At 47.8% G+C, this 25,337-nt stretch overlaps 1 protein-coding gene across 2 annotated transcripts in view; it reads left to right on the plus strand.

Moving 5' to 3' along the window:
* The first annotated feature begins 1,327 nt into the window (after nt 1-1,327).
* Nucleotides 1,328-25,337, plus strand: part of marchf9 (membrane-associated ring finger (C3HC4) 9) — a 28,013-nt gene continuing 4,003 nt past the window's right edge. Inside the window, exons 1-3 of one of the 2 annotated variants that reach the window (XM_061771687.1) lie at nt 1,347-2,594; nt 15,468-15,623; nt 20,620-20,812. In XM_061771687.1, coding sequence (XP_061627671.1) covers nt 2,220-2,594; nt 15,468-15,623; nt 20,620-20,812 — 724 coding nt within the window. In that variant the 5' untranslated portion in view covers nt 1,347-2,219. Of the gene's footprint in view, nt 2,595-15,467; nt 15,624-20,619; nt 20,813-25,337 lie in introns of both variants that reach the window. The other variant, XM_061771696.1, reaches the window with a different exon arrangement.

Genomic DNA, 25,337 nt, shown 5'->3' on the forward strand with positions numbered 1-25,337 from the left:
TCCGATCACAAGATGGAGGAATTTAAATGACCTGTTCATTTACTGTATATACTCGTGTACTTAATTGCTCCAAAAATTATATTTACAATCAATCATGTATCTTTGTTCCTGTATTTATGCCAGTGAGGCATAGTGACAAATGAATGGTCTTCTACTAGATGGCAGGAAGTAAATACAGTCATTAAAGTATCCACTTTTTGTGACAATTTTTGTTTGTTGGTGTGCCGTGAGATTTTGCAATTGTAAAATATGTTCCTTGGCTCCATAAAGGTTGGAAATCACTGCGCTCGTCAGATCGTGTATTCTAACCAGTCAGGTCAAACCAACATTACAACATGACAGAAATAATGGCTGCTAACTTACTGTAATTAAATTACTTTATTTTTAAGGAAATGACTTCAACCACACCGAAACTTTAGAGTATGATTCGACAGAACGGCGGCATGTTTACGTACAGCCGTTCGTGGTACCGCTAGCTTGCTAGGCTACATAACGTTTTGTGCCTGCTCGCGAGCCGTATCGTATTCAAAGTACGGGAACGTACCTCAAGCGAGCCTTAAACCAACGTCCTCTCCTGTCCTGAGCACCGGTGACCACCAACACACGTTTTGCCCCATTTTGTCCTTAGAATACAAAGTCGGCCCGCTCCACTCGTGTCGTCGTCGCCACGGTAACAAGTGTATCCGGTCGCATTGGACTTGACAAGATAAAGCCCAGTGATCGTAAAAAAAATGGGATGTGGCGTTATCGGAATACAAGATTTTATTGCAGTAGTCTGACATAGTGCAATCCTGAAAGAGCAAATTTGTCTTGTAGTCTGATCCCGGCATTACGTGTTGTCTGTCTCGGACGTGTTGTCTGTGCCACACCGCCGAGACGTTTTTTTTCTTTCTTTTTTTAAAATAACTTTATTGGCCGTCAGATATTTACAGTACTACGTCAAAAGACACGCGACAAGGCTAAAAATAAACTAGCTTTTGGATTCAAATATACTGTGCACGATGGGGACGCGGAGTAAATGTCTTTTGCGGAGCCGATCGATGACGACATTGATCGGATCGGCGAATTATGAAATTAAAGCCGATCGGCATAAAATGCTAACTATCGTCCGATACCGATAAAGCCGATAAAATCGGTGTAAAGTCTATTCCTCACTAATGATCAACTATGATTTCAGCATGTCGGAAAGGATAAATGTCATTGTGTGTTTACTTTTGCGATTCCTGCGAAATCACAATGCAACATGTCGGTTACCCCCGGCAGAGCGAGTTGGCCCGCGACGTCACACAACTTCGGTGTCCAACGTCTCCAAGGAGGATTTTCCACTGCCGCGCAGTTTGAAAAGAAGAATTGTGATGTTAATTTGCGTTTGAAGAGAGACAAAAGGGCCGCTGGAAAAGAGGCGTCAGCACCGCGGACAGCGCCTCCTGCACGTGCCACAGGAAAAAAGAAAAGGAAGGGAGAGTCTTTGTCGGCGGGCAGGATGTCAGCACGCTCGTTGCGGAAGTAGCTGCGTTTGGAGGAGGGCATCGATGGATGCGCTCCACTCGTCATCGATGGCCGCCCGCCTGCCCGCGTCGCTTGTTGGACGCCTCCATCCTTCGTCGGCCTTGTGCATGTGCGGGACTCGCATTTGAGGGGTGCCTCGTTTCGAGTTTTCCGTTGTTGTTGTTGTTGTTGTTCCTTTCCTTTCCTTTCCTTTGCTTTCCTTTCTTCCGCCCGCCCGCCCGCCCGCCCGCCTCCCTCCACCCTTGATGGCGACGATGGCAGGCGCGGGGAGCACTCGGCGGTGTTTGGACAATGCAAACGATTGACTTTTCGGGAGCACATGGCAAAAGAAGAAGAAAGGAGACAGAAGGCGGTGATGTCGGACGATGATTGTCGCCGAGAGTCCCAGATGTGAGCGCGCGGACGTCGAGTCCCCCGCCTCGGCTAGCGAAAGGCGACGTAGGCTCGAGCGTCCCTTCTCTCGTCTCATGCACATGAACACAAGGTGTCTCGCGTCTCGGGCTTTTGCTTTTGTCATTTTGTCCTTTTGTGTTTGCGTCGGAACACGAACGATACACGCAGCGCTGCTGTGAGCAGTCGACAGCGACCGATGAACGGGCGCCTTGTGAAATTCGACGAGGGCCAAGAAAGACGGCAGCGCGTCGAGTAAAGCCGCTCGCGCGCATCCTCCGGCCGGCCAGGCGTGCGTTCGCGTGCGCGCGGAGCCCAACATGTTCAAGTATCGGATGCGCATGTTTCTGAACGAACTGAAAGTGCTGGTGTCGATGCGATCCGATTCGAGCCAGTCCGGCTCATCGCCCGACCCCGACAGAGAGCGACGCTCGGCCGCCGCCGCCGCCGCCGCCGCCGCTGCCGTCCGCGTGATGGGCGGCTGCGGCTGGCCGCCCTTCGGCGACTGCCGCTCCCGGAACGACGACGAGGAGTACTACGGCAGCGAGCCGCCGCGGCCCCGGAGCCAGCTGCGGGCCTTGGACGACAAGGAGCCCAAGCTGCAGGTGCAGGGCCTGGACGCCGTGTCGCTGGCCAGCACCGCCAGCAGCCTGCGGACCCCCCAGTGCCGGATCTGCTTCCAAGGGCCCGAGCAGGTGCGCAAACGCAAACGGTTGCGGCGGGTCAGGCCCGAGCGCTCCGCTGCTCGTGGGACGAAGCCCACGTTGGAGCCTTTCGTATCCGGCTCGCGCTGTCTGAAAACAACAACGTCCTTCATTCGCTCATTCAAATGTGCTCAACTCATTGATCATCCCTCATTAGTCCCGCAGGGGGGGGGGGGGAGAAAAAAAGAGAGGGAGACCTTTCAGCGTCCGAGTAGAACCGCTGTATCTTATGTTTTTGAGCAGCTTCAGGTCAAAGTACTAGTGCGCTCTTTGTCCTCGCTTAACATAAATACATTCAGCGCACTTGTAGAACCGCTGCGTCTTTCTAGTCAGTAGCACTGGGACCTTAAACTGGATCTGAAGGAGCCGTTTGAGCATTTGTTCCACATCCTTCGTACCCAGCTTAAGGGCCAGCTACTAGTATGCTCTTTGCCCTCACTTAACATAAATGCATTCAGCGCACTAGTAGAACCGCTGCGTCTTACTAGTCAGTAGCACTGGGACCCTAAACTGGATCTGAAGGAGCCATTTGAGCATTTGTTCCACATCCTTCACACCCTGCGTAAGGTCCAGCTACTAGTACGCGCTTTGTACTCACTAATAGTGGTGTCACGGTACCAAAATTATGACTTCCACACTACACCTGCATAAAGTACCTCGATACCGCGGCAAAAAATCTAAAACGTCAGTAAAAGCAGTGAAATGAAAACTAACAAAACAACCTCAATTAGCTTGAAAAGTTACCAAATAATGGATTTTGCCCATTCTTAACAAAAGTAATTTTTGATTCATTAGATCAATGCCTGCATTATCATCCATCCATCCATCCATTTTCTACCGCTTATCTGAGGTGGGGTCACGGCGGCAGGAGTCTCAGCAGGGACGCCCAGACTTCCCTCTCCCCAGCCACTTCATCCAGCTCTTCCGGGGGGATCCCGACGCGTTCCCGGGCCGGCCGAGAGACGACTCTAAATTGCCCGTAGGTGTGAATGTGAGTGCGAATGGTTGTTTGTTTGTATGTGGCTGGCGACCGGTTCAGGGTGTACACCGCCTCTCGCCCGAAGATAGCTGGGATAGGCTCCGACGCGCCCGCGTACCCGCGTGAGGACAAGCGGTATGGAAAATGGATGGATGGATGAACAATAATCATAATAATAATTAGAGATGTCCCGATCCAACTTTTTCACTTCAGAGCCGATACCGAAATTGCAGCCTCGAATTTTGGCCGATAGCGATATCGGTCCGATCCGATATCATCAATAATCATATCTACTTGACTTATTTTGTAGTACGGAATGTTCCAAAAGGCTTGATGAGGTGATATTACTCAAACAGAGAACAATAATCAGCAACAGTAGGGAGGAGAAAAACTGACCCATTTATTATGAACCGATGGGGTATATAAAGTAACTTTAAAATAAGAATGTACTACAATTGAATACAATAAATAAAAATTATATTCGAAAATAACTTCAATAAAACACAATAATAATTTTATTTTTTTAAAATTTAAAATGCAATATAACCACTGCTTAACTTAAACATAAGCATATTCAACATTAGAATTGATTAAGTAAAATTTAAATGAGAAAACCATGAAAAACAACCTCAGTAAATAATAAATACAAATTATACATTTGAAGTGCAAAACAATTCAAGTTGAATTGATATCTTTTTTTCCTGTCAGTATATGGTGGGAACAGCAAGTGTGCAGAAAATACACTTTTGAACTTCATGATGTAACTGGGGTTTAGTTTTCGTGACAATGGCTGTTCCTGCAGTGCACATCTTGGCCTCTGGGGGAAGTGTGATACACGCAACGACATGTACACTTGCAGTAACAAAGAAAGCAGAAGAACTCATGATCGATAATTGTTAATATAACTCATTTTTTCAGAGTTTGAAGAATATATGACAGAGTATTGTTATATTGCCTTTTTGTATGTGTTTATACAGCATTTGTGTGCCAATATTCGTTATTTTGAGAAATATAAGTGCCACAAGTTCAATGCTCATTTTTGTTAGCTCGTCAATGGTGTTTTTCATTCATTGTGTGTTAGCTGTGAGCTAGCGATTTTTGTGAGCAAAAAAGAAGAAAAACACAAAGTCTGTGATGAATTTGAACATTCAATAGGTGTAATTTTTTGTTATGTTTTTTTAGTATTACAGTGAACTTCAACCGGAGTGTCCATAGACAAGCAACATTCACTTTAACTGCTTGTTACTACGTTAGCACCTTGGCAGGCTGTTGTCGTGATCACGTGGGCTCTTCATGCCTGCCGGATAGAAGTGCTGGAGCGCAGCGTGGAACGGCCCGCTTGTATAAGAGGGGTCAAATAGGCCATTTTAGAGCCAATCCGATCCGGTACTCGTTTTTTGCTGACAACGGACCAATTTTAGGATAGCAAAGATTGGATCGGTACACCCCTAAGAAAAATAATAATAACAACAATAAAAAATATTATTTTAAGTCACTCAAGGCCACAGTAAAAACAGTTAAAAGAAATACAATGAAAATAGCACAACATAAAAACATCAATTAAATCTCACATGATAAGGGAAATGTTAAAGTGAGTCAGCAGTCTCGAATAGATGCGTCTTGAGTGTGGATTTGAAGAGGTTTCGTGAGTCTGTGTTCGGCAGGTCAGGTTGCAGTGAGTTCCAAAGACCGGGGGGGGGGGGGGGGGTTAGCAGCTGAAGGTGGGCAGAAGGGACAGTGAGGTGGAAGGACGAAGACCTGAGACAACGTGAAGGAGGTTAGATACGGCGGGGCCAAGTTATTGATGGCCTTGAAAGTGCCGATCAATATTTTAGATTGGATTCGGTATTGAACAGGGAACCAGTGGATTTGTTGCAGGGCTCGAGTGATGTGGTGAGTGGAGGGGGTCCTTGTGAGTTCTGGAGAAGCTGTAGTTTTTGTAGTGACTTGTGGGGGAGACCAAAAAGGGAAGAGTTAACACAATAATCCAAGCAGGAAGTGACGAGGCGATGAACAAGGACAGCAGCAGTGTGGGTGAGGGTGTGTGTGGGGGCGGGGGGGGCCGAGGGATGGACGGAGGGCCAGTGATGTTTCTTAAGTGAAAGTATGCAGATTGGGTGAGGTTGTTTGTGTGCTGTCGAGGATGACACCCAGACTCTTCACTTGTGGAGACGGGGAAACAGGAATTATCAAGTGTGATGGAAAAACTATCAAGTTTGGCTAGTATGGACTTGGCACCTATGAGTGGGATTTCACTTTTATCACTTTTTGTTGAGTTGTAGAAAGCTAGACGAGAACCAGTGTTTGAGTTTGGAGAAGTAAGGCAGAAAAGAGGAAAAGTGACAGTGGGTTTGGTGGAGCGATAGAGCTGGGTGTCATCCACCTAACAGTGAAAATGTAAGTTGAATTTATGGGAAAAAAATTGCCAACAGGTAGGATATTGGTAATAAAGAGGAGGAGTCCCAAAACGGAGCCCTGTAGGACACCAAAAGAAACGGGGACAGAATGATTTAACTTGAACAAACTGGGTGTGGCCAGACAGGTAAGAACCGAACCACTGGAGGGCTGTGTGTGTGTCATGGCAATGTGGTGGAGTCTGTTCAGGAGGACGGTGTGGGAAATGGTATCAACAGCTGCAGTCAGATCAAGCAGTAAGAGGATGGTCGTCGGTGATCTTGATGAGTGCTGTTTCGGTGCAAATGGAAGGGGCGGAAGCCAGACTGGAATTGTTCGTCGAGATTATTGGAAGTGAGGTGGGAGTTGAGCTGCGAAGCGACGGTCTTGGCTAAGATTTTGGAGACCAATGGGAGATTGGAGATGGGACGAAGGTTATTGAAATGATTTGGATCTGAACCTGGGGTTTTTCGGTATTGGGATTGTGGCTGCATTTTTGTATGATGTGGGAAAAGTAGCAGTCGAGAGAAATGAGGGGATGATGTTAGTGATGAGGGGGAGCGGGGATGGGAGGCAAGCTTTTACCAGAACAGTCGGGTGGGGGTCGAGTTGGCAAGTGAAGAGCTTGGAGCGATGACTGATTTCTGAAATGTCAATGGCAGAAAGCAGAGTAAAACTGAAAAGGGAGAGGAAGGGTAGGACAGGGGGAGGCAGTGCGGATGGACGAAGGAAGGATGAAGGAGGAAGTTGCTGGTGGATCGGTTTGATTTGAGAATGACGTAAAGGAATTACAGAAAGGTGATGAGTACGAGTGGGAGGGAATGGACTCCGGTGGGCGTGAAATATAGCCAATCGGGGAGAATAGTGCCATGGAGATGCCTTTGTTTTTATGGATTAGGGTTGTGAAGAATATCAAGAATATTAACACGACGCGGTCAACCCGCCGGCTAGTTTTTCGTGGCGGGCGTCAAGTTGTGGGCCAGATGGATTTTATTGTCGCGGTGTCACAGAGGCGGAAGTTTCGATGGGACCCACGGTGGATGGACCTGGTGTTCGATGCCTTGGTGGAGCTGAAGGGTCGGTGGAGCAGTGCAGTCGCTGGAGAGTGGACATGGATCAGGATGCTCTAAACCAGCAAGCTCCACACTTGCACTCTGGTAGTCCACATAGTTGTAAGAAACACAAAAGACTCCGGGAGGAAAGCGAAGAGGAGCAAGGCTGCTGTCTCCTCAGATCGACAGACTGTAGGTAAGGGCTCCCGTGTATGAGCTGGTCAATTGCTTAAAATCAAGTTCGGTTGTGCAAGAAAAGATTAAAAGGAGTTTCAAACATTAAACAAAGTAAAAGAAATCTTCAAAGAAGCCGGTGAGCAGCCGCAGGATAGCGTGGCAGCAGAGCGCGCCGGCGTTCACGTGACGTATGCGGTGATATCAAGGATATCGAAGCCCTTCATTGATATCCAGCTCCAGGTCCATGTGCTAGTATGCTCGTTGTCCTCACAAGACAATTCTAAATGCAGAAATAAAATGACTAGGGCATGCAGTACTCGTAGAATGACTGTCCACTCGTAGTGTTTTCCACTGCTCTTTGACAGTTGTCATATTTCTACACTAGTAGGCAGTGTTGGGGAAATGACTTTGGAACTGGAACTTTTGATGCTACTAGTGGAATCCAGGAGGCTACCAGAGCCCGTCCAAACGGGAAGGTGAGTCATCATCGTGTACGGTGGCGGCGAATTGCACGCCGAGTGCACTCTGCCATCCTGTTGTAGCGCAGTTGCGACCCACTTTTGTAGACGTTAAGACCGATACAGAAAATGCATTGTTCCTAAATAGCCTTTGAACATATAAAGGGAAGAGACCGCTGCGAGATGAAAAGTAAGAGGAATTCCAAATCAAGGGTGGACATCGGGCCCAATGCGTTTTGCTGCGCTTATGTCACAATCATGTCGACCAAACTCGCATAGTTCAGGGGCTACGTAAGTCTCGTTTGATGTCAGGTGGGCCGGACCAGTAAACTCGCAGCAGAATTCATAGCAATAACAAAAGCCTCCGTTTTCCCTTTGGTTTAATGCAAAGAAATACGAGTATTTTCGGTAAATCAGAATGAGCTATCCTTTTCAGAACATGAAGAACAACCTCAGATTTCTTTAGTCATTTGTTTCCGTTCATCATTTCATTTCGACGGTGTGCTGCCAGGTCGGCATTGCGATTTGAGAATCTGATGTCAGTTGCCTTACCTGGATAAATAAAAGTTCAATACATTCATTAAATAAATAAAATGCGCATCATAACTGATCACGCTGATTGTATTTCCATCCATTTTCTGTCCCGCTGCTTCTCACGCGGGTCACGGGCGTGCCGGAACCTATGCCAGCTATCTTCGGGCGAGAGGCGGGGTTACACCCTGAACTGGTCGCCAGCCAATCGCAGGGCACATATAAACAAACAACCATTCGCACTCACATTCACACCTACGGGCAATTTAGAGTCTTCAATTAACCTACCCTGCATGTTTTGGGGATGTGGGAGGAAACCGGAGTACCCGGAGAAAAGCCACACAGGCACGGGGAGAACACGCGAACTCCACACAGGCGGGGCCGGGGATTGAACCCCGGTCCTCAGAACTGTGAGGCACTTGTGTGACCCAGTCGCCCTGATGGTATTTATTTGATTTATTGTTTATTAAAACACACAACTTTAAGTCACAGGTATTTGGAACTGAAAAATATGGTACAGTATTTCACTAAAATTAACGCAGCTTGTCAAGATGAAGGAATTATTTTAACTCTATTTTCAAACAAAATGAGAACCGTTTGAAGGGTATGAAAAAGTCAGCCCCAGCCCTGTGAACAACTTTGTGCCTTAAACACATCCATCCATTTTCAACAGCACTTATCCTGGTTAGGGTCGCGGGACGCTGGAGTCTATCCCAGCTGACTTCGGGCGAAAGGCGGACACATATATACACGGACAACCATTCGCACTCACATTCGCACCATCACTGAGTGGGAACTGAACCCACGCTGCCTGCACCAAAGTCAGGCGAGTGTACCATTACACTATCAGTGACTATTGCTTTAAACACATAAAAAAAAGATATTGAACATTGCATGGACATGACGATAGGATTCCACCAAACCTAACTCTTTTGTAGTGAAGATGTTGACTAACATTTAATTGCACATTGTTTAACTATTGCTGTAGATTTATTTTGACAGGGGTGTATTCTACAATACACTGGTACTAGTGGTAGTTCAAATCTCTTGTGTTTTGTAATGATGAACAAGAGACTTGACTTGCTTGTGACACCATTTACTTCCTGAATAGGAAGACGACGTACTAATCAATACGTTTGGCTCGTATTGGCGCAAAACTCGGTCGTGACGCTCATGACCTGGCCTTATTAACAACATACAATATACAGTAACAAATCAAATGTAGATTTACCTGAATATAAATGCATCCATCCATCCATCTTCTGCCGCTTATCCGAGGTCGGGTCGCGGGGGCAGTAGCTTTAGCAGGGACGCCCAGACTTCCCTCTCCCCAGCCACTTCATCCAGCTCTTCCGAGGGGATCCCGAGGCGTTCCCGGGCCAGCCGTGAGACGTAGTCTCTCCAGCGTATCCTGGGTCCAGGTAGGCGTACGGGAGGCATCTTAAACAGATGCCCAGCCACCTCATCTGGCTCCTCTCAATGCGGAGGAGCAGCGGCTCTACTCTGAGATCCTCCCGGATCACCGAGCTTCTCGCCCTATCTCTAAGGGAGAGCCCGGACACCCTGCGGAGGAAACTCATTTCGGCCGCTTGTATCCCGGATCTTGTTCTTTCAGTCACGACCCACAGCTTGTGACCACAGGTGAGGAAAGGAACGTAGATCGACCGGTAAATAGAGAGCTTCGGTTTTCGGCTTAGCTCCTTCTTCACCACAACGGACCATTACAAAGTCCTCATCACTGCAGACGCTGCACCGATGCGCCTGTCGATCTCCCGTTCCATTCTTCCCTCACTCGTGAACAAGACCCCAAGATACTTGAACTCCTCCACTTGGGGCAGGATCTCATCCCCGACCCGGAGAGGGCATTCCACCTTTTTCCGACTGAGGACCACCTGTAAAAAGCAAAGATGCAATACTGAGGCCATCAAACCGGACCCCCTCCACGCCTCGGCTGCGCCTAGAAATTGTCCATAAAAGTTATGAACAGAATCGGTGACAAAGGGCAGCCTTGGCGAAGTCCAACCCTCACCGGAAACGAGTCCGACTTACTGCCGGCAATCCGGACCAAACTCTGACACCGGTCGTGCAGGGACCAAACAGCCCGTATCAGGGGGTTCGGTACCCCAAAGCACCTCCCACAGGACTCCACGAGGGACAAGGTCGAACGCCTTCTCCAAGTCCGCAAAACACATGTAGACTGATTGGGGGAACTCCCACGCACCCTCGAGCGGAGACACCATTGTTGTAGCATGCGGGGTGTTTCTGTAAGACAACAGAAAAGCACTGAGGCGTCGTTTGAGGGACTGTGAGCTTGGTGAGGATTTGAGCGCTTGCTTCATAGTTTGCACAAATCTTTCTGCAAGCCCATTTGTAGCAGGATGATAAGACTTAATGTGCTGAATAACATTTTCTTCCACGAACGTTCGGAACTCCTCTGACACTAGCTGTGGGCCATTATCACGAACAAGTTGTTGAGGTAGACTAAATCGGCTGAAGCTAGACCTGAGCTCTTCAATGGTTCTCTCTGCAGAGGTGCTCTTCAAGACAGCTGCTTCTGGCCATTGACTATGAGCATCAACTACCACTGAGAACATTTGGTTCTCCAATGGTCCCGCAAAGTCGATGTGAACTCTTTGCCACGGTTCCTCAGGCCAGCTCCAGGGATGTAAGGGAGCCAGTTGTGGGAGGTTTCTCACTTTTTGGCAGTCAGTGCATGACCTTGCTTTCTCCTCTATGGGTGCATCCAGGCCAGGCCACCAGAAATAACTCCGTGCCATTTCTTTCATCCGCACCATTCCACAGTGTCCCTCATGAAGCTCAGCAAGCACTTTCTCTCTCTGCGGTGGTGGAACGATGACACGATAGCCCCATGAAAGGCATCCATTTTGGACTGAAAGTTCATCTCGTCGCACCAGATACGACTTGAAAGCGGGTGTCATCTCTCCTCTCCTTCCCCGAGTGATGATATCAACAACCTCGGACAAAACGGGGTCAGTGCGCGTATATTTCTTCAGGTGAACTGAGGTGACTGGAGCAGCTGTCACCTCCTTGAAGCAAAATATTTCAGCCCGCGTAGGCTTAGCGTGTGTGACAGGTAAAGGAAGCCTAGAGAGCCCGTCAACATTTTGATGCTGGTCTGACTTCCTATACTTGATGACATACTGATGGGCAGACAACAGCAGAGCCCATCGCTGAATACGGCCGGCTGCCAGCGATGGAATGCCCCTATGAGACCCAAAATTAGATGTTAGTGGTCGATGGTCTGTCAGTAGTGAATTTCAGTGAATTTCCTGCCAAGGAGATGATGGCGACCCATCAGAGCGGGATAATTCCCCGAAACGACATACAGTGGAAGAGTCTATTTCAGTTTGTTATATTCACTGCCACATACACAACTCCTAACAGTAGTACGGACTCCTTAACTTCAATTTAGTTTTTCGAAGAGCAAGGTGCTGTAGTTTGGTATTGTAAACAACGTCGGAGACTGTGGATACACGTGTACCAGTGTCCACCTGCATCCTGACTGGATGGTTCTCCAGTAATGGTGTGACCCAGTATCCGTCCTCTTAACAGATAAGATATGCACTGTGTCTTCCTCTGACTCACAATTGCTCGTCTCATCTTCTTCGTGTTCCATCTTATTCACATATTTCTTCTTATTTTCCCCACTTCTCTGTCTCTCGTTATACGGCTCGCGTGTCTGAGTTTTCTTACTTCGACAAACACGTTCGATGTGGCCCGTCTTACCGCATTCTTTACAGTCTAAGTCTTTACACCAACATTCAGGTGCCTGGTGTCGGTAACACAAGTGGCCAGCTGTCGTTTTCTTTGTGGACTCCGTGAACACCTTATGCACTTGGGTTGACACACTTGGGTTGGTATATGAAGTCCATTGTTCTCCATTTTTGTCAAATGGCCCCATATGTCCGACCAGCGCAGCCATCTCAGCAGTAAGTCTTGCGGTAACTTTTACTTTCCACCAGCAGCGACGTCCTCCTTCAAACACGAACACGGTTGTTATCTCACCGCACCGCCTGGTCAGCCACGACGTCGCGTAATACATCCACGAATGACCGCTTTAAAGGCGGACTTCTTATTACCACGCCGAAAACAACAAACGTGAGGTCGTACCTGGTCGCCATTTTTTTATATACTTCTCTGTGAGAGTATAACAATCAATGAAGACACGGGAGACGGGAAGCCATTGCACCTGCGTTTGTATTCTCTTCTTTTTTACTCAACGTGTAACCACGTAATGACATCACCATTCGCATATCCCAGTGCGCTTCGCGGCATACGTAAAAGGGGACAACACAAGAGATGAATACACAACAGAACCGAACCGTGGATTTTGCAAAGTGTTCCACCCCTTGTGTCCCCTAATCAGTCTGCGCACGTCACACATCCTTAAAACGGCTGTTCTAATTAAATGTAGTGGCCCTCGTACGAGCCAGATCGGAATCGCTGGCATGATTCGCAGCTGAGTGTGAAGCGGCTGGGATGAAAATCAGCACCTCCAAATCTGAGGCCATGGTCCTCAGTTGAAAAAGGCTGGCGTGCCCTCTCCGGGTCGGGGATGAGATCCTGCCCCAAGTGGAGGAGTTCAAGTATCTTGGGGTCTTGTTCACGAGTGAGGGAAGAATGGAACGGGAGATCGAGAGGCGGATCGGGGCGGCGTCTGCAGTGATGCCGGTCCGTTGTGGTGCAGAAGGATGCATATATATATATGCAGGTTGGATAGGGTTAGAAAATGAGGTCATCAGAGGGACAGCCAAGATTCAATGTTTTGGAGACAAAGTTAGAGAGAGCAGAAAGTGAGTATATTAGTAGACATGCTGTGGCGACCCCTAACGGGACAAGCCCAAAGGAACTGAAGCATTTATGTCATGAACAAATGGAGACTGGACCCAACAGCAGGCGGAGGCTGAGAGGTTCTGATGAACAGTTTATTGAAAAAGGGAAACGTAGATGGTCCTTGAGGTGCGCTGTCGGGTTGTGGCGGAAGGGAATGCGTGGCAGGCGGTGACGAGGGCAGGCGGCTGGCTTGGCGCTAGGAATTTACTTGCCGACGAACACGGAGGGAACACTGAGGACAAGGAGAGACACGGAGGTCAGAAAGGAGACGAGGAATTGTGTAGCTTACGTGGAGACTGGGGTGCGTGCCGTTGTACCGCTGGAGAAGCTGTAAGACTCTGGCAAGGCTTTCCGGGATCAGTCAGGCTTAAATGCAGGTGGTAACGAGGGCTGATCGGTGACAGGTGCGCGGCCGAGGAAGGTGCTGGAAAGAGAGCGGGGAGGGGAGAGAGAGAAAGAGCGAGAGGGCACAAAGCGCCACCCAGGCTCCAACAATAGAACTGCAGGATGGCTCATTAGAATTTAAAGTGTGAGCTGCAAGGCCTTTAAAGGTAAGACTGTTGCTGCTACGATAAGTGCTCTCAATGCATTTCAAGCTCAGATGAACATTTTCTCCGTGCATTTACAGAGAAAGAATGTGCTGCACTTTCCTTCTGTGTAAATGGTGCTGAAAGACAGTGCTTATGCATCTGGGACTTTTGACAAAGTTGTAGAAAAGTACTCATAAAGAGACTTGGGCAAATGTTTGAGAGAAGGTTTTGTGATCTTTACGGTGGTGTGTGTCCAGCAGCGAGAAAGGTGTGAATCTGCCTTTTCTGACATAACTTTGTCCAAAACTAACACAGGACCCGCCTCACTGATAGACACCTGCAAGACTCGCTCAGGGTTGCAGTGTCAAATCACAACAGCGGGCAATGCCAGGCTTCCACGCACAGACAAAGAAACACAGAGATGTTCTCAGTGGCAACCTGGCAGTGCCGTGGCAAAATTTCATTCAAATATTGGAAAATTGTTCAAAAAAATTAAAAATGTAAGATTTGAAAAGCTGAAAGTCGATCTTTGTATGTTACATACGTAATTCATAATACATTTGTACAAACATGGTCCAACATGCTGTAGTTCATGATTCATAAACAAATTGTTAGCGGCGATGGAAAGGAAAAGGGTCGGTGACCCCTGGATTACAGGAGACAAATTGTTTCGTCACCTTTCGTTTCCCACAGCTGATGATCGCAGTGCTTGGGAATCACAGCTAGGGACCTTCTCGCCATCACGTCACACGTACTTACGGGGGGCAAAGTTTCAACGATTCTTAGCGTCAATAAACAAGGGCTTCCGTGCCGTTTGACCAAGACAAAGCCATTGAGGAAACAGGCGAAACGGCTTGACTAATGAGTTCAGCCTTCTTGTCTACCGCCATAGTTTGAATGTGTGAAGTGTCAGTCGAAAACAAGGCCAGTTGCTTCCGAGGGAGATGGAATGCTGGTCGTAATTTACATGTGAACGGGTAAATTGATTCCAGAAGAGACTGGTGGGAAATGGTGGAAACTCATACACAGAGAGGGACCGACTCACGAATGGACTTTTCTGTCGCTCGCATTAATGGTACAGACGTGCTCGCCTGACACTGAAATGGATAGCGCCTTGTAGACTGGACGCGAGCTAGCAGGCCAGTCATTATGTTTTGCTCGATGGCTCAAAGACAACGCGAGCAAATCTTTTCGACATAGAGGCACCGGTGAGAAAATGGCTTCCACAAACCCCATGGAGGTTTAGTTTCCAGTCTGTCCCTTTACAAATGGCGACTACGTCTTGCAATCTTTGACGCCCCCATGATCTTTTTTCTCCCCACCCACAGGCTCTGCTGGATAAAGTTAGTTTTTTTTTCTTTTCTCACATTGCGACAGAGGGAAAACATGAAAAATTACTTTGGTTTAGGGTCATTGACCCCAAATAGGGGGAAGTATATGGTCGAATAAACTTGGGTGAACCCGCACCAGACAGTTACTGTGCAAAAAGATTATTAGTCAGTGAACTTCTTTTTAAGCGAATATCCTCACATTGTTTGGATTGTCCAAAAGGTTCCAAGAACGGAAGCGGCTTCGAAAAATGCTGCTAACTGTGTATAAATGGGCTCTGTGTCAGTCAAAAGCTCAGATCGTCTGCCTGTGTCTTATTTGAGCCCATCTATTTATCCACGACAGAAAGACGATCGAAAAAATACCTGAACCTTTTGGTGTATGCACGGCGATGCAACCCCAAACACAATACGTTTCTGCCATGCTTTTCAGTACATGTCAGCGGTAGTCAATCACTTTCTGCGACCCGGAGGTACCCTGGTGCCTATTGTCTTCAAATATTACTCCACCTGTGCAGTATGGGTTTCCTGACTTGCCGCGGTGCCTCTTTTGTCCTGCAGGGCGAGCTATTGAGCCCGTGCCGGTGCGACGGGTCCGTGCGCTGCACCCACCAGCCCTGCCTCATCCGCTGGATCAGCGAGAGGGGCTCCTGGAGCTGTGAGTTGTGCTACTTCAAGTACCAGGTTCTGGCCATCAGCACCAAAAACCCCCTGCAGGTATTTCATCCGTCCGTCCCTCTCTGACTTGGGACAGCTCAAACGTAGACAGTAGTGTTCAAAATAAGAGCTTTCCAACATGACCAACCAGATCAATCACTATTTTGGTCGGAAATATATGACGACACGGCAAATGATTTCCCAATAGAGTCGTAGAAAACCATCCGACTCAACATTTAAGTCTGCGCAATCAAATAAGTCATCGAACGTGCCCTGTTGAAAATAATAGCAGCGTGGCGCTCGTTCATTCTGTGAAATAAAAAACAGGTGTCAAATCATCTTGGACTAAATATTCAGTCACGTTTGTTTGTACGGCCCTTAATCACTCGGTCCCAAAGGCCCGCAGTTGGCAACGATTGACCACGTGCCCGAATCTAAACCCCCCCCCAATCGGCCAAGGAAAAATTCCAAACCTCATTTAGCGGCATCCGCTACGGGGGAAGCGGTCCACCTCAGATCTCGTCCCGGTCAGTCGGTGCAGAACCCAAACAGCGACATCCTCAGATTCGGTCACCTGGCCCTCTCTCCGAGCGGGGAACGAGGAGGAGGAGATAATGGGAGACAATCGGCAGTCAAACGGGCCTACGTGTACTTTAACTAAATGCCAAAGAGTAGAAAGAAGTCTGAAGTCGGGTTTTAAACATTGCTGTTGAGGTAGCAGCTCTAAATAGCTGCGGTAGGGCATTGCAGAGTACTGGAGCCCGAGTAGAAAACGAGCGTAGCTTTCGGGACGGAACGTACGGTACAACTAAGGCTTCGTTCACCCTGCGTGGCATGATGCTTAATACAGATTTGTTTTTTGTTCAATCTTTGAAAAGACGCAGCTCTGGTAATATTCTTAATGTGCTTTTGAAAGGCGCGAGTTGAGTCGAATAGATTTTGTGCTGAATGGTCAAAACTCAGGTGTTGTCCTTCAACAAGTGGCTGCGTTGAGCAGGGCCAAAAATCAACAGCTCACTTTTGTCAGGGTTGAGGAGCAAAACGTTGCAGGACATCCGTCGTTTCATCTCAGCGAGACACGACTCCAGATTACGGCAATTGTGCGCGTTAGTTGCTCTTAATGGCATGTGTAGCTGCGTAGTGTCGGCATAACGGTGACTCACAGAATGCTAAATCCGGAAAAAGAAATTATTTTGTTATTTTTTTTAACAGCCTGCGATTTGAATTGTCTTTTTTTCCTGTAATTTCAAAATGGAAACATTTTTCTTCGTGTTTTGATTTCAAATATAATATGCAGTGTTTCCAATGCATTGAAATAAAAACTATTACAAGGATCACTGGGGAACACAACTTTTGTTGAGTTAGCTCTGACAGCAGTTTTTAAAAGTAAATGACATGTTTGCTATGTATGATCTCTTTCGATTTGAGTAACTTAATAATAAGATACAACTTTGGATAATCATTTCCAGATTGATATATTTTTACAAATCGTAATTTCAACATAGGCCGCCATTGTTTTTTGATGGCGGTGCATTCTGGGTCGTGGCGTCAAATGGGGATGTGCCCGACGCCCGCGTAGCAGCCCCTGACAGCGGTGAACGCTGTTCAGCCGTTTCAGTTCCAGCCAGAGTGTGACGAGCGAAGCGAGGAGAGTGAGGAAGACACGAGAAGCGAGAAATGAGGACGAAGATGACGCGTGTGAAGAAACTCGAGTTGGTCATATTCAGCGGTGTATTTGGAGCTAGTGCTAATGTGGGCTGATCAAGATGCGTGGCCAGCGCGTCCTGTCTTTCGCGTCTTTTTGCTCGGCTTTCGCTTGTCACACGCGGCCGTTTAGGCTCCTTTGTGAGGAAAGAATCAAAAGAAAGAATCTGGGCTGAAATGACGAGAACACACCCGCGGATCTTTCGGCAGCTCAACTCTTCCGACCGCATCCTCCCACCATTTCTTCAACTTTCTCTCTCTGGCAAAGCTATGAATGCTTCCCTCCTTTTTTATATTCCGTCCTTATTTGAAATTGCATCCAAAAGCGCCGCACTACGGCATTTTTAACTCTTGTCGCTGACGATAAAAGTTGTTCGCAAGTGGCTAGCTTAGCCCCACAGAGAGCAGCAACGTAACAATTTAAAGCATGGTGGCGAGAGTGTATCTCATTATGGACTAAAACATTTGTTTTTTGAACTTATAGGAGTAAATTAGCGGCACGGTGAACGACTGGTTGGAGCGTCTGCCTCACAGTTCTGAGGACCGGGGTTCAATCCCCGTCCCCTCCTGTGTGGAGTTTGCATGTTCTCCCCGTGCCTGCGTGGCTTTTCTCCGGGCACTCCGGTTTCCTCCCACGTCCCAAAAACATGCGTGCTAGGTTAATTGACAACTCTAAATTGCCCGTAGGTGTGAATGTGTGCGAATGGTTGTTTGTTTGCATGTGCCCTGCGATTGGCTGGCGACCGGTTCAGGGTGTACCCCGCCTCCTGCCCGATGATAGCTGGGATAGGCTCCAGCACGCCCGCGACCCCAGTGAGGAGAAGCGGCTCAGAAAATGGATGGATGGATGGATGGAGTAAATGAAAAATATATACCACTGTATTTCAGTAATAGAGGTCAGTAGTTAAATTAAATGTATTTGTCATTTCAATCGGAGCTCACTTTAACAAATTTTTGGGTGCGGAATCCAAAACTGATCTCAAATTGTTGAACAAAAGCAACATATACAGTACCTATGTAAATAAAACACTAAGATGGAATAGTTACAAGCTTTGAAAACTAGAAAAAAAACAGCATAATACGAAATAGAACTTACAACGGTATGCCCGTGGTTACAAGTTTAAGAGAAAAGCCAGCACAAATCCTCTTAATTCCTACTATGCTGGCTTTCTGTTTGCAGATATTGATAGTGGTGACCTATTGGGAGCTGCACACACGCCTCAGCGCACTGTCTCAATTGTGACTGCACAAGCAAGTTGCCACGTAGCTGTAGATGAGTCCAAACGTAATCGGCTGGCAAGTCTTACTGCAGCTAATCAGTGGAATTTTGCTTATGTGGAGGGTGAGCTGTGGAGAAAAAAACTTGACGTGCTAGAAAAAAACGGACTGCAATTTTGTAACCAGCATGCCAATTTTACTTTCAATCAACATAAAAATCTAAATCTAACTCTGTACCGCTCCACTTTCTCCACCAGCCATTTTTTCCCGTGGCTTCATGCTCAATAATCACACCCCGCAGTCGAGGGAAGCGGGATGAGCAGAACGTCATTTGCATGAGCAGGGCTGTCTGGAGAGGGGGATAATTGTCATTCGAGTTCAGTGACTTTAATGACGAATGGCATCACGCATCCCATTTGCTGTCACGCAAGTCTAACGTGAAATTGTCCACTCGTGTCATTGAAAACACGCTCTACCTTTCCATCGCAAATGACAAGCATGCATTTGTTTATTGGGAGCGTGGCCCGAATCTGATTTTGAATCTCCAATCATGAACACATTTGCTCAGCTTCTTTTTTTGCTGACGTCCAACGTTTATGTGGCAAAACTCGCTGCGAGGCACAAATTGCCATCTGAAAGTGGGAATGGAAAAATCGAGTAAAAATGTCCATCTTGTTGCATCATTCCTATCATATCATAGATAGAAAGAAAGAAAGATAGATAGAAAGATACTGTATCTACAGGATCCCTGTACCCATGGGTATCGTGGCTACGGAAAGTATTTTTTAAGTACATTTTCCACTCTTTGTTATATTGCAGCCATTTGCTAAAATCATTCAAATTCATTTTTTTCCTCATTAATGTACACACAGCAAAAAACGGAATTGTTCAATTTTTTTGCAGATTTATTCAAAAAGAAACACTGAAATATCACACAGCCATAAGTATTCAGGCCCTTTGCTGTGACGCTCAGATAATTACGAACTCGGGTGCTGTCCGTTTCTTCTTCTGATCCTTGAGATGGTTCTGCACCTTCATTGGTGTCCAGCTGTGTTTGATTTTAACTGATTGGACTCGCGTGAGGAGAAGCGGCTCAGAAAATGGATGGATGGATGGATCATCAGAAGAAATGGACAGCACCCGAGTTCAATATGAGCGTCACAGCAAAGGGTCTGAATACTTATGGCTGTGTGATATTTCAGTTTTTCTTTTTTAATAAAGCAGCAAAAAGTTCAACAATTACCTCTTTTTTCTGTCAATACGGGGTGCTTTGTGTACATTAATGAGGGGAAAAAAATTATTTTAGCAAATATAACAAAGAGTGAAAAATTTCAGGGGGTCTGAATACTTCCCGTACCCGCTGTATCTATCTAGGATGCCACACGTGCAACCTTGAGTGTTGAAAAAAAACATGTTTTTATTAAGAAAGACACGGCTCTCCACTATCAAGTGTGTGTGTGTGGTGTGTGTGCAGCCTCTCTGATTGGTGGAGCTTGCTGTTGCCATGGAAACGTGTGTAAGTCGGAAACCAGGAAACAAAGCACTCGGTCATGTCAATGAAACATAACATCCTGGATAATACAATCAGTTGGGTAGATTTCCATGAAAACGACTTCCTCCTACTTTCCAAAAAGGTTTCCGTGAAACTGTCCACAGGTGTCACTGCTCATTTGTCGATATGTGCCCTGCCATTGGCCGCCAGCCCGTCCAGAGCTTGCGCCACCTCCCGCCCAAAATCAGCTGGGAAAGACTCCAGCTCACCCGTAACTCCAATGAGAAGAAGTGCCCCTCCCCCCCCCCCCCGCTCCAAAAAAAAGAAAATAAAAATTGATGGCTTCTGTAATAATAATATCAGTTCAGTTGTGTTGAACTTTTAAATTTAACACATTTGCATTGAAATCATTTGCATATAATCTCGAACAACATTTATTCAGGTATGTACAATTTTTATTTCACGTTTTTAATTTTCTGACCGCGCAGTGTTACAGTGACTTACAATAATATGAAATGTACTTCTTGGGACTGTGTCTCAGACCTGTTAGACAAATTGAAGCCTTCCTTTTGACAGTGTGGTACTTGTTGAGTCGGGAAGAGTCTGTCCAGCACTGTGTAATTCCTTCCCGCTGCGCTCCAGTGGCAGGCCATCTCGCTGACGGTGATCGAGAAGGTGCAGATCGCCGCCATCGTGCTGGGCTCCCTGTTCCTCATCGCCAGCATCTCCTGGCTCATCTGGTCCTCCCTCAGCCCCTCGGCCAAGTGGCAACGGCAGGACCTGCTCTTCCAAATCTGCTACGGCATGTACGGCTTCATGGACATCGTCTGCATCGGTAAGCGCGCTGCAAACGCACGGCCGGACGACTGCGGTACAAAGAAATACCTCGCCAAAAAGGCCACTTCATTTAACCGATGAATTTTAGGGGGGAATTTGCACCGTTTGTAGTTTAAATACTAAGTTTTGTTTAAGCCTGTTTTATTCTTGTTTGCCATTATGGAAATGACGTCATTGTCAGAAGCAGAGAGCTGTGATTGAATGTTTTGCTTTGGAAGGGAACAACCATGAAATATTTTCAAAATGTGTGTGGGTTAGGGCAGGGGTGGGCAAACTACGGGCTGAAGGCCACATCCGGCACGTTGATCATTTCGATCCGGCCCGTCAAAGATTGGTACGGAATCGCCCCAAATCATATCAAAATCATGGCTGCATTCATTTGACCCTGTCCTGTAATGCCCAGTGGTTCCACCAGGTTGTCCTGTAATGCCCAGTGGTTCCACCAGGTTGTCCTGTAATGCCCAGTGGTTCCACCAGGTCGCGCAGTTGGTACAGTGATATATTGACTTAACTTTGGCTGTTCTGTTTTTGCTCTGCTACTGCTCTGAACCCTTCTTCAAACTTGAGTGGGCCAAAGAAAAGAAAAGTCGACAGTGAGTGCCGAGTGTTTAATATAGAATGGACAACTTAATACTTTTTCACTGAAGTCCGGTCAAAGGCTGTATGTCTAATTTGTTAAGAAACCATTGCGGTTTTAGAGGAATGTAACATCAGCCGTCACCTTTCTCCCAAGCGTGCTGATTATGCTAACAGCCAATCAACGCAGGAACCGATGGCTACGGCTCAGCGGTTAAAATCGAGCTTGTAGGCTCAGCAAAACACCTTTATCTGACAAACTGCCATCCCATATTCAGTCACGCAAGACCTTGAAACAGCACCACGGGAGCTGCAGATGGAACTGATTGATCTCCAATGTGATACTGTCTTCAAAGAGAAGTTCAACTCTCAAACTGGATGAGTTTTAAGCTTCATGAAGCGCAGACACATTTCCAAAAATCCGGAAGATGGCACAGTGGATGCTGGTGGTGTTTGGCTCTACGTGTGCGTGAACAGACTTTTAGTGTGATGAACACCAACAAAACATCCTACAGATCCCAGCTGAGTGATGAAACCTCAGATGTGTTCTGAGAATTGCCACAACGAAACGAACACCAGAATTTGATGCACTGGCAAAAAAAAGGTAATCAACAAAACAACACTGTTCCCATTAAAAGTAAATCTTAAGTATTAACACGACAATGCCTTTTTTTTTGTTTTTTTATGTAAGCAACTGTTCCTGGCTTAGCCCGGCTGTCAAATTTTAAAAGTCAATGTGGCCCCTGTGCCGAAAGGTTTGCCCACCCCTGGGTTAGGGTGATGTCCTCAACGGTGACGCGCGATGGCGATGTCATCAACGAGTTCCAGAACGGCCCAGCTCCGATCTGCCCCGGCCTCGCTTGGCCCGGCCTTGCCTACGTTGCTTTTCCATTCCAACTGGCATCAATTCAAAGTGGGAGGGACTGCGGCGGGATCAAGAAGACGGTGACGCGCTCGTTTCTTGTTGCCCCTTCCATCTCGCTGTATGTCATCTTCTGCCAATATGGACAAAAATGGCCATACTTCCTCAGTCGAACACAGGACAAAAGCTGCTTTAAGCCCATCGTGCACTGCACCCGACTGGACCGGATCGCGGTCCAGAGTTGCCGACGCACCTATCTCTAAGGGAGAGCCCGGACACCCTGCGGAGGAAACACATTTCGGCCGCTTGTATCCGGGATCTCGTTCTTTCGGTCACGACCCACAGCTCGTGACCATAGGTGAGGAAAGGAACGTAGATCGACCGGTAAATCGAGAGCTTCGCCTTTCGGCTTAGCTCCTTCTTTACCACAACAGACCGATACAAAGTCCGCATCACTGCAGACACTGCACCGATCCGCCTGTCGATCTCCCGTTCCATTCTTCCCTCACTCGTAAACAAGACCCCAAGATACTTGAACTCCTCCACTTGGGGCAGGATCTCCTCCCTGACCTAGAGAGGGCACGCCACCCTTTTCCAACTGAGGACCATGGTCTCAGATTTGGAGGTGCTGATTCTCATCCCAGCCGCTTCACACTCGGCTCCGAACTGCTCCAGTGAGAGTTGGAGGTCACGGCTTGATGAAGCCGTTTAAAATCCACCCCCGGGGCCCTGCCACCGAGGAGCTTTTTAACTACCTCGGTGACCTCAAACCCAGAGATAGGAGAGCCCAACTCAGAGAACCCAGACTCTGCTTCCTCATGGGAAGGCGTGTCGGTGGAATTGAGGAGGTCTTCGAAGTATTCTCCCCACCGGCTCACAACGTCCCGAGTCGAGGTCAGCAGCGCCCCACCCTCACTATACACAGTGTTGTTGGTGCACTGCTTTCCTCTCCTGAGATGCCGGATGGTGGACCAGAATTTCCTCGAAGCCGTCTGGAAGTCTTTCTCCATGGCCTCACCGAACTCCTCCCAAACCCGAGTTTTTGATTCAGTGACCACCAAAGCTGCATTCCACTTGGCCAGCCGGTACCCATCAGCTGCCTCAGGAGTCCCACCGGCTAAAAAAACCTGATAGGACTCCTTCTTCAGCTTGACGGCATCCCTCACCATTGGTGTCCACCAACGGGTTCGGGGATTGCCGCCACGACAGGCACCGACCACCGTACGGCCACAACTCCGGTCAACCGCCTCAGCAATGGAGGCGCGGAACATGGTCCACTCGGACTCGATGTCCCCCGCCTCCCACGGAACATGAGCAAAGTTCTGTCGGAGGTGGGAGTTGAAACTATTTTGACAGGGGATTCTGCCAGACGTTCCCAGCAGACCCTCACAATACGTTTGGGCCTGCCACGTCAGACTGGCAGGCCCGGCCACCAGGCGCTCACCTTCGAGCCCCACCACCAGGCCTGGGTCCAGAGGGGGGCCCCGGTGACCCGCGTCCGGGCAAGGGAAAACCAAGTCCATCGTTTGTCTTCATCATAAGGGGTCTTTGAGCCGTGCATTGTCTGGTCCCTCACCTAGGATCTGTTTGTCATGGGTGACCCTGCCAGGGGCATAAACCCCCAGACAACTTAGTTCCTGGGATCATTGGGACACACAAACCCCACCACCACGATAAGGAGACGGTTCAAGGAGGGGAACCGATGTTCAGCCCCCTTAAAATAAAATGTGTCCCCCCGTTGACAATTCCATTTATACATTTAAGCATTAACTATATGAGCAAGTACACTGTGATTACAGAACTCCTTTTTAAATTGTTCATCCACACACACACCGGCGACGATTGGGTTTGGGGTCACAAAAGTTCAATACACGAACTATTCTATTACCCGCACTGCTCTTCGCACTAAGAATTTTACATTTGCGCAATTGGACTTTTTAGTGCAAGTAATGCCATTTGAAACGTCACGGTCATTTTGAAGCTTGACTCGGTGAAACCCTCTCTCAGATTTCCGCTCAAATGAGCTCATTGGCGGATATTTTGAAGCGGTTCCTCGAGTAGCAGACGAAACGAAAGGGTCCAGGAGATAGATTGAGAAATAGTAATCAACTTCTACTGTTTCACTCTAATTTCAAGGTTTATTTTAAACAGATTTTCAATGGGCGATGTCACGCAAAGCGTTTCCCAAAAAGCGTTCCCCTCTTTTTTCCGACACAAAAACCTCTACTTCTCCGGAACCCATCATCTGATTGTCAATTTTTTTGCTGCGTTGTACTCAGGTCGAAGTGGTCATTCCTACCAACGTCAGCATTTTGAAAGGATGTCGATTTTGGGAAAGCTTGTCGTGTTGCTGATAACTGTGGCTCACTGCATGTATTCAGGTCATATTGCGGCGCTCGCTGAGGTCACACAACGTTGCACGGAAGCCAAATTACAGGGGCCGAACAACCCATATAAGGGGTTCAGAACCCCATACTCCCGAAGGACCCTCCACAGGACTCCCCGAGGGACACGGTCGAATGCCTTCTCCAAGTCCACAAAACACATGTAGACTGGTTGGGCGAAATCCCACGCACCCTCAAGGACCCTGCCGAGGGTGTAGAGCTGGTCCACTGCTCCACGGCCAGGACGAAAACCACACTGCTCCTCCTGGATCTGAGATTCGACTTCCCAACGGACCCTCCTCTCCAGCACACCTGAATAAACTTTACCAGGGAGGGTGAGGAGTGTGATCCCCCTACTGTTGGAACACACACTCCGGTCCCCCTTCTTAAAAAGGTCCCCTTCTTAAAAAGGGGGACCACCACCTCAGTCTGTCAATCCAGAGGCACTGCCCCCGATGTCCACGCGATGTTGCAGAGGCGTGTCAACCAGGATAGCCCCATGACATCCAGAGCCTTTAGGAACTCCAGGCGAATCTCGTCCACCCCCGGGGCCTTGCCACCAAGGAGCTTTTTAACCACCTCGGTGACCTCAACCCCAGAGATAGGAGAGCCCACCTCAGAGAACCCAGACTCCGGGCGGCCGCCTCAGCAATGGAGGCGCGGAACATGCCCCCCGCCTCCAACTCCAGAGTGGAAGAGGA

The sequence above is a fragment of the Phyllopteryx taeniolatus genome, chromosome 1, assembly GCF_024500385.1.
Source record: "Phyllopteryx taeniolatus isolate TA_2022b chromosome 1, UOR_Ptae_1.2, whole genome shotgun sequence".
Lineage (NCBI taxonomy): Eukaryota > Metazoa > Chordata > Actinopteri > Syngnathiformes > Syngnathidae > Phyllopteryx > Phyllopteryx taeniolatus.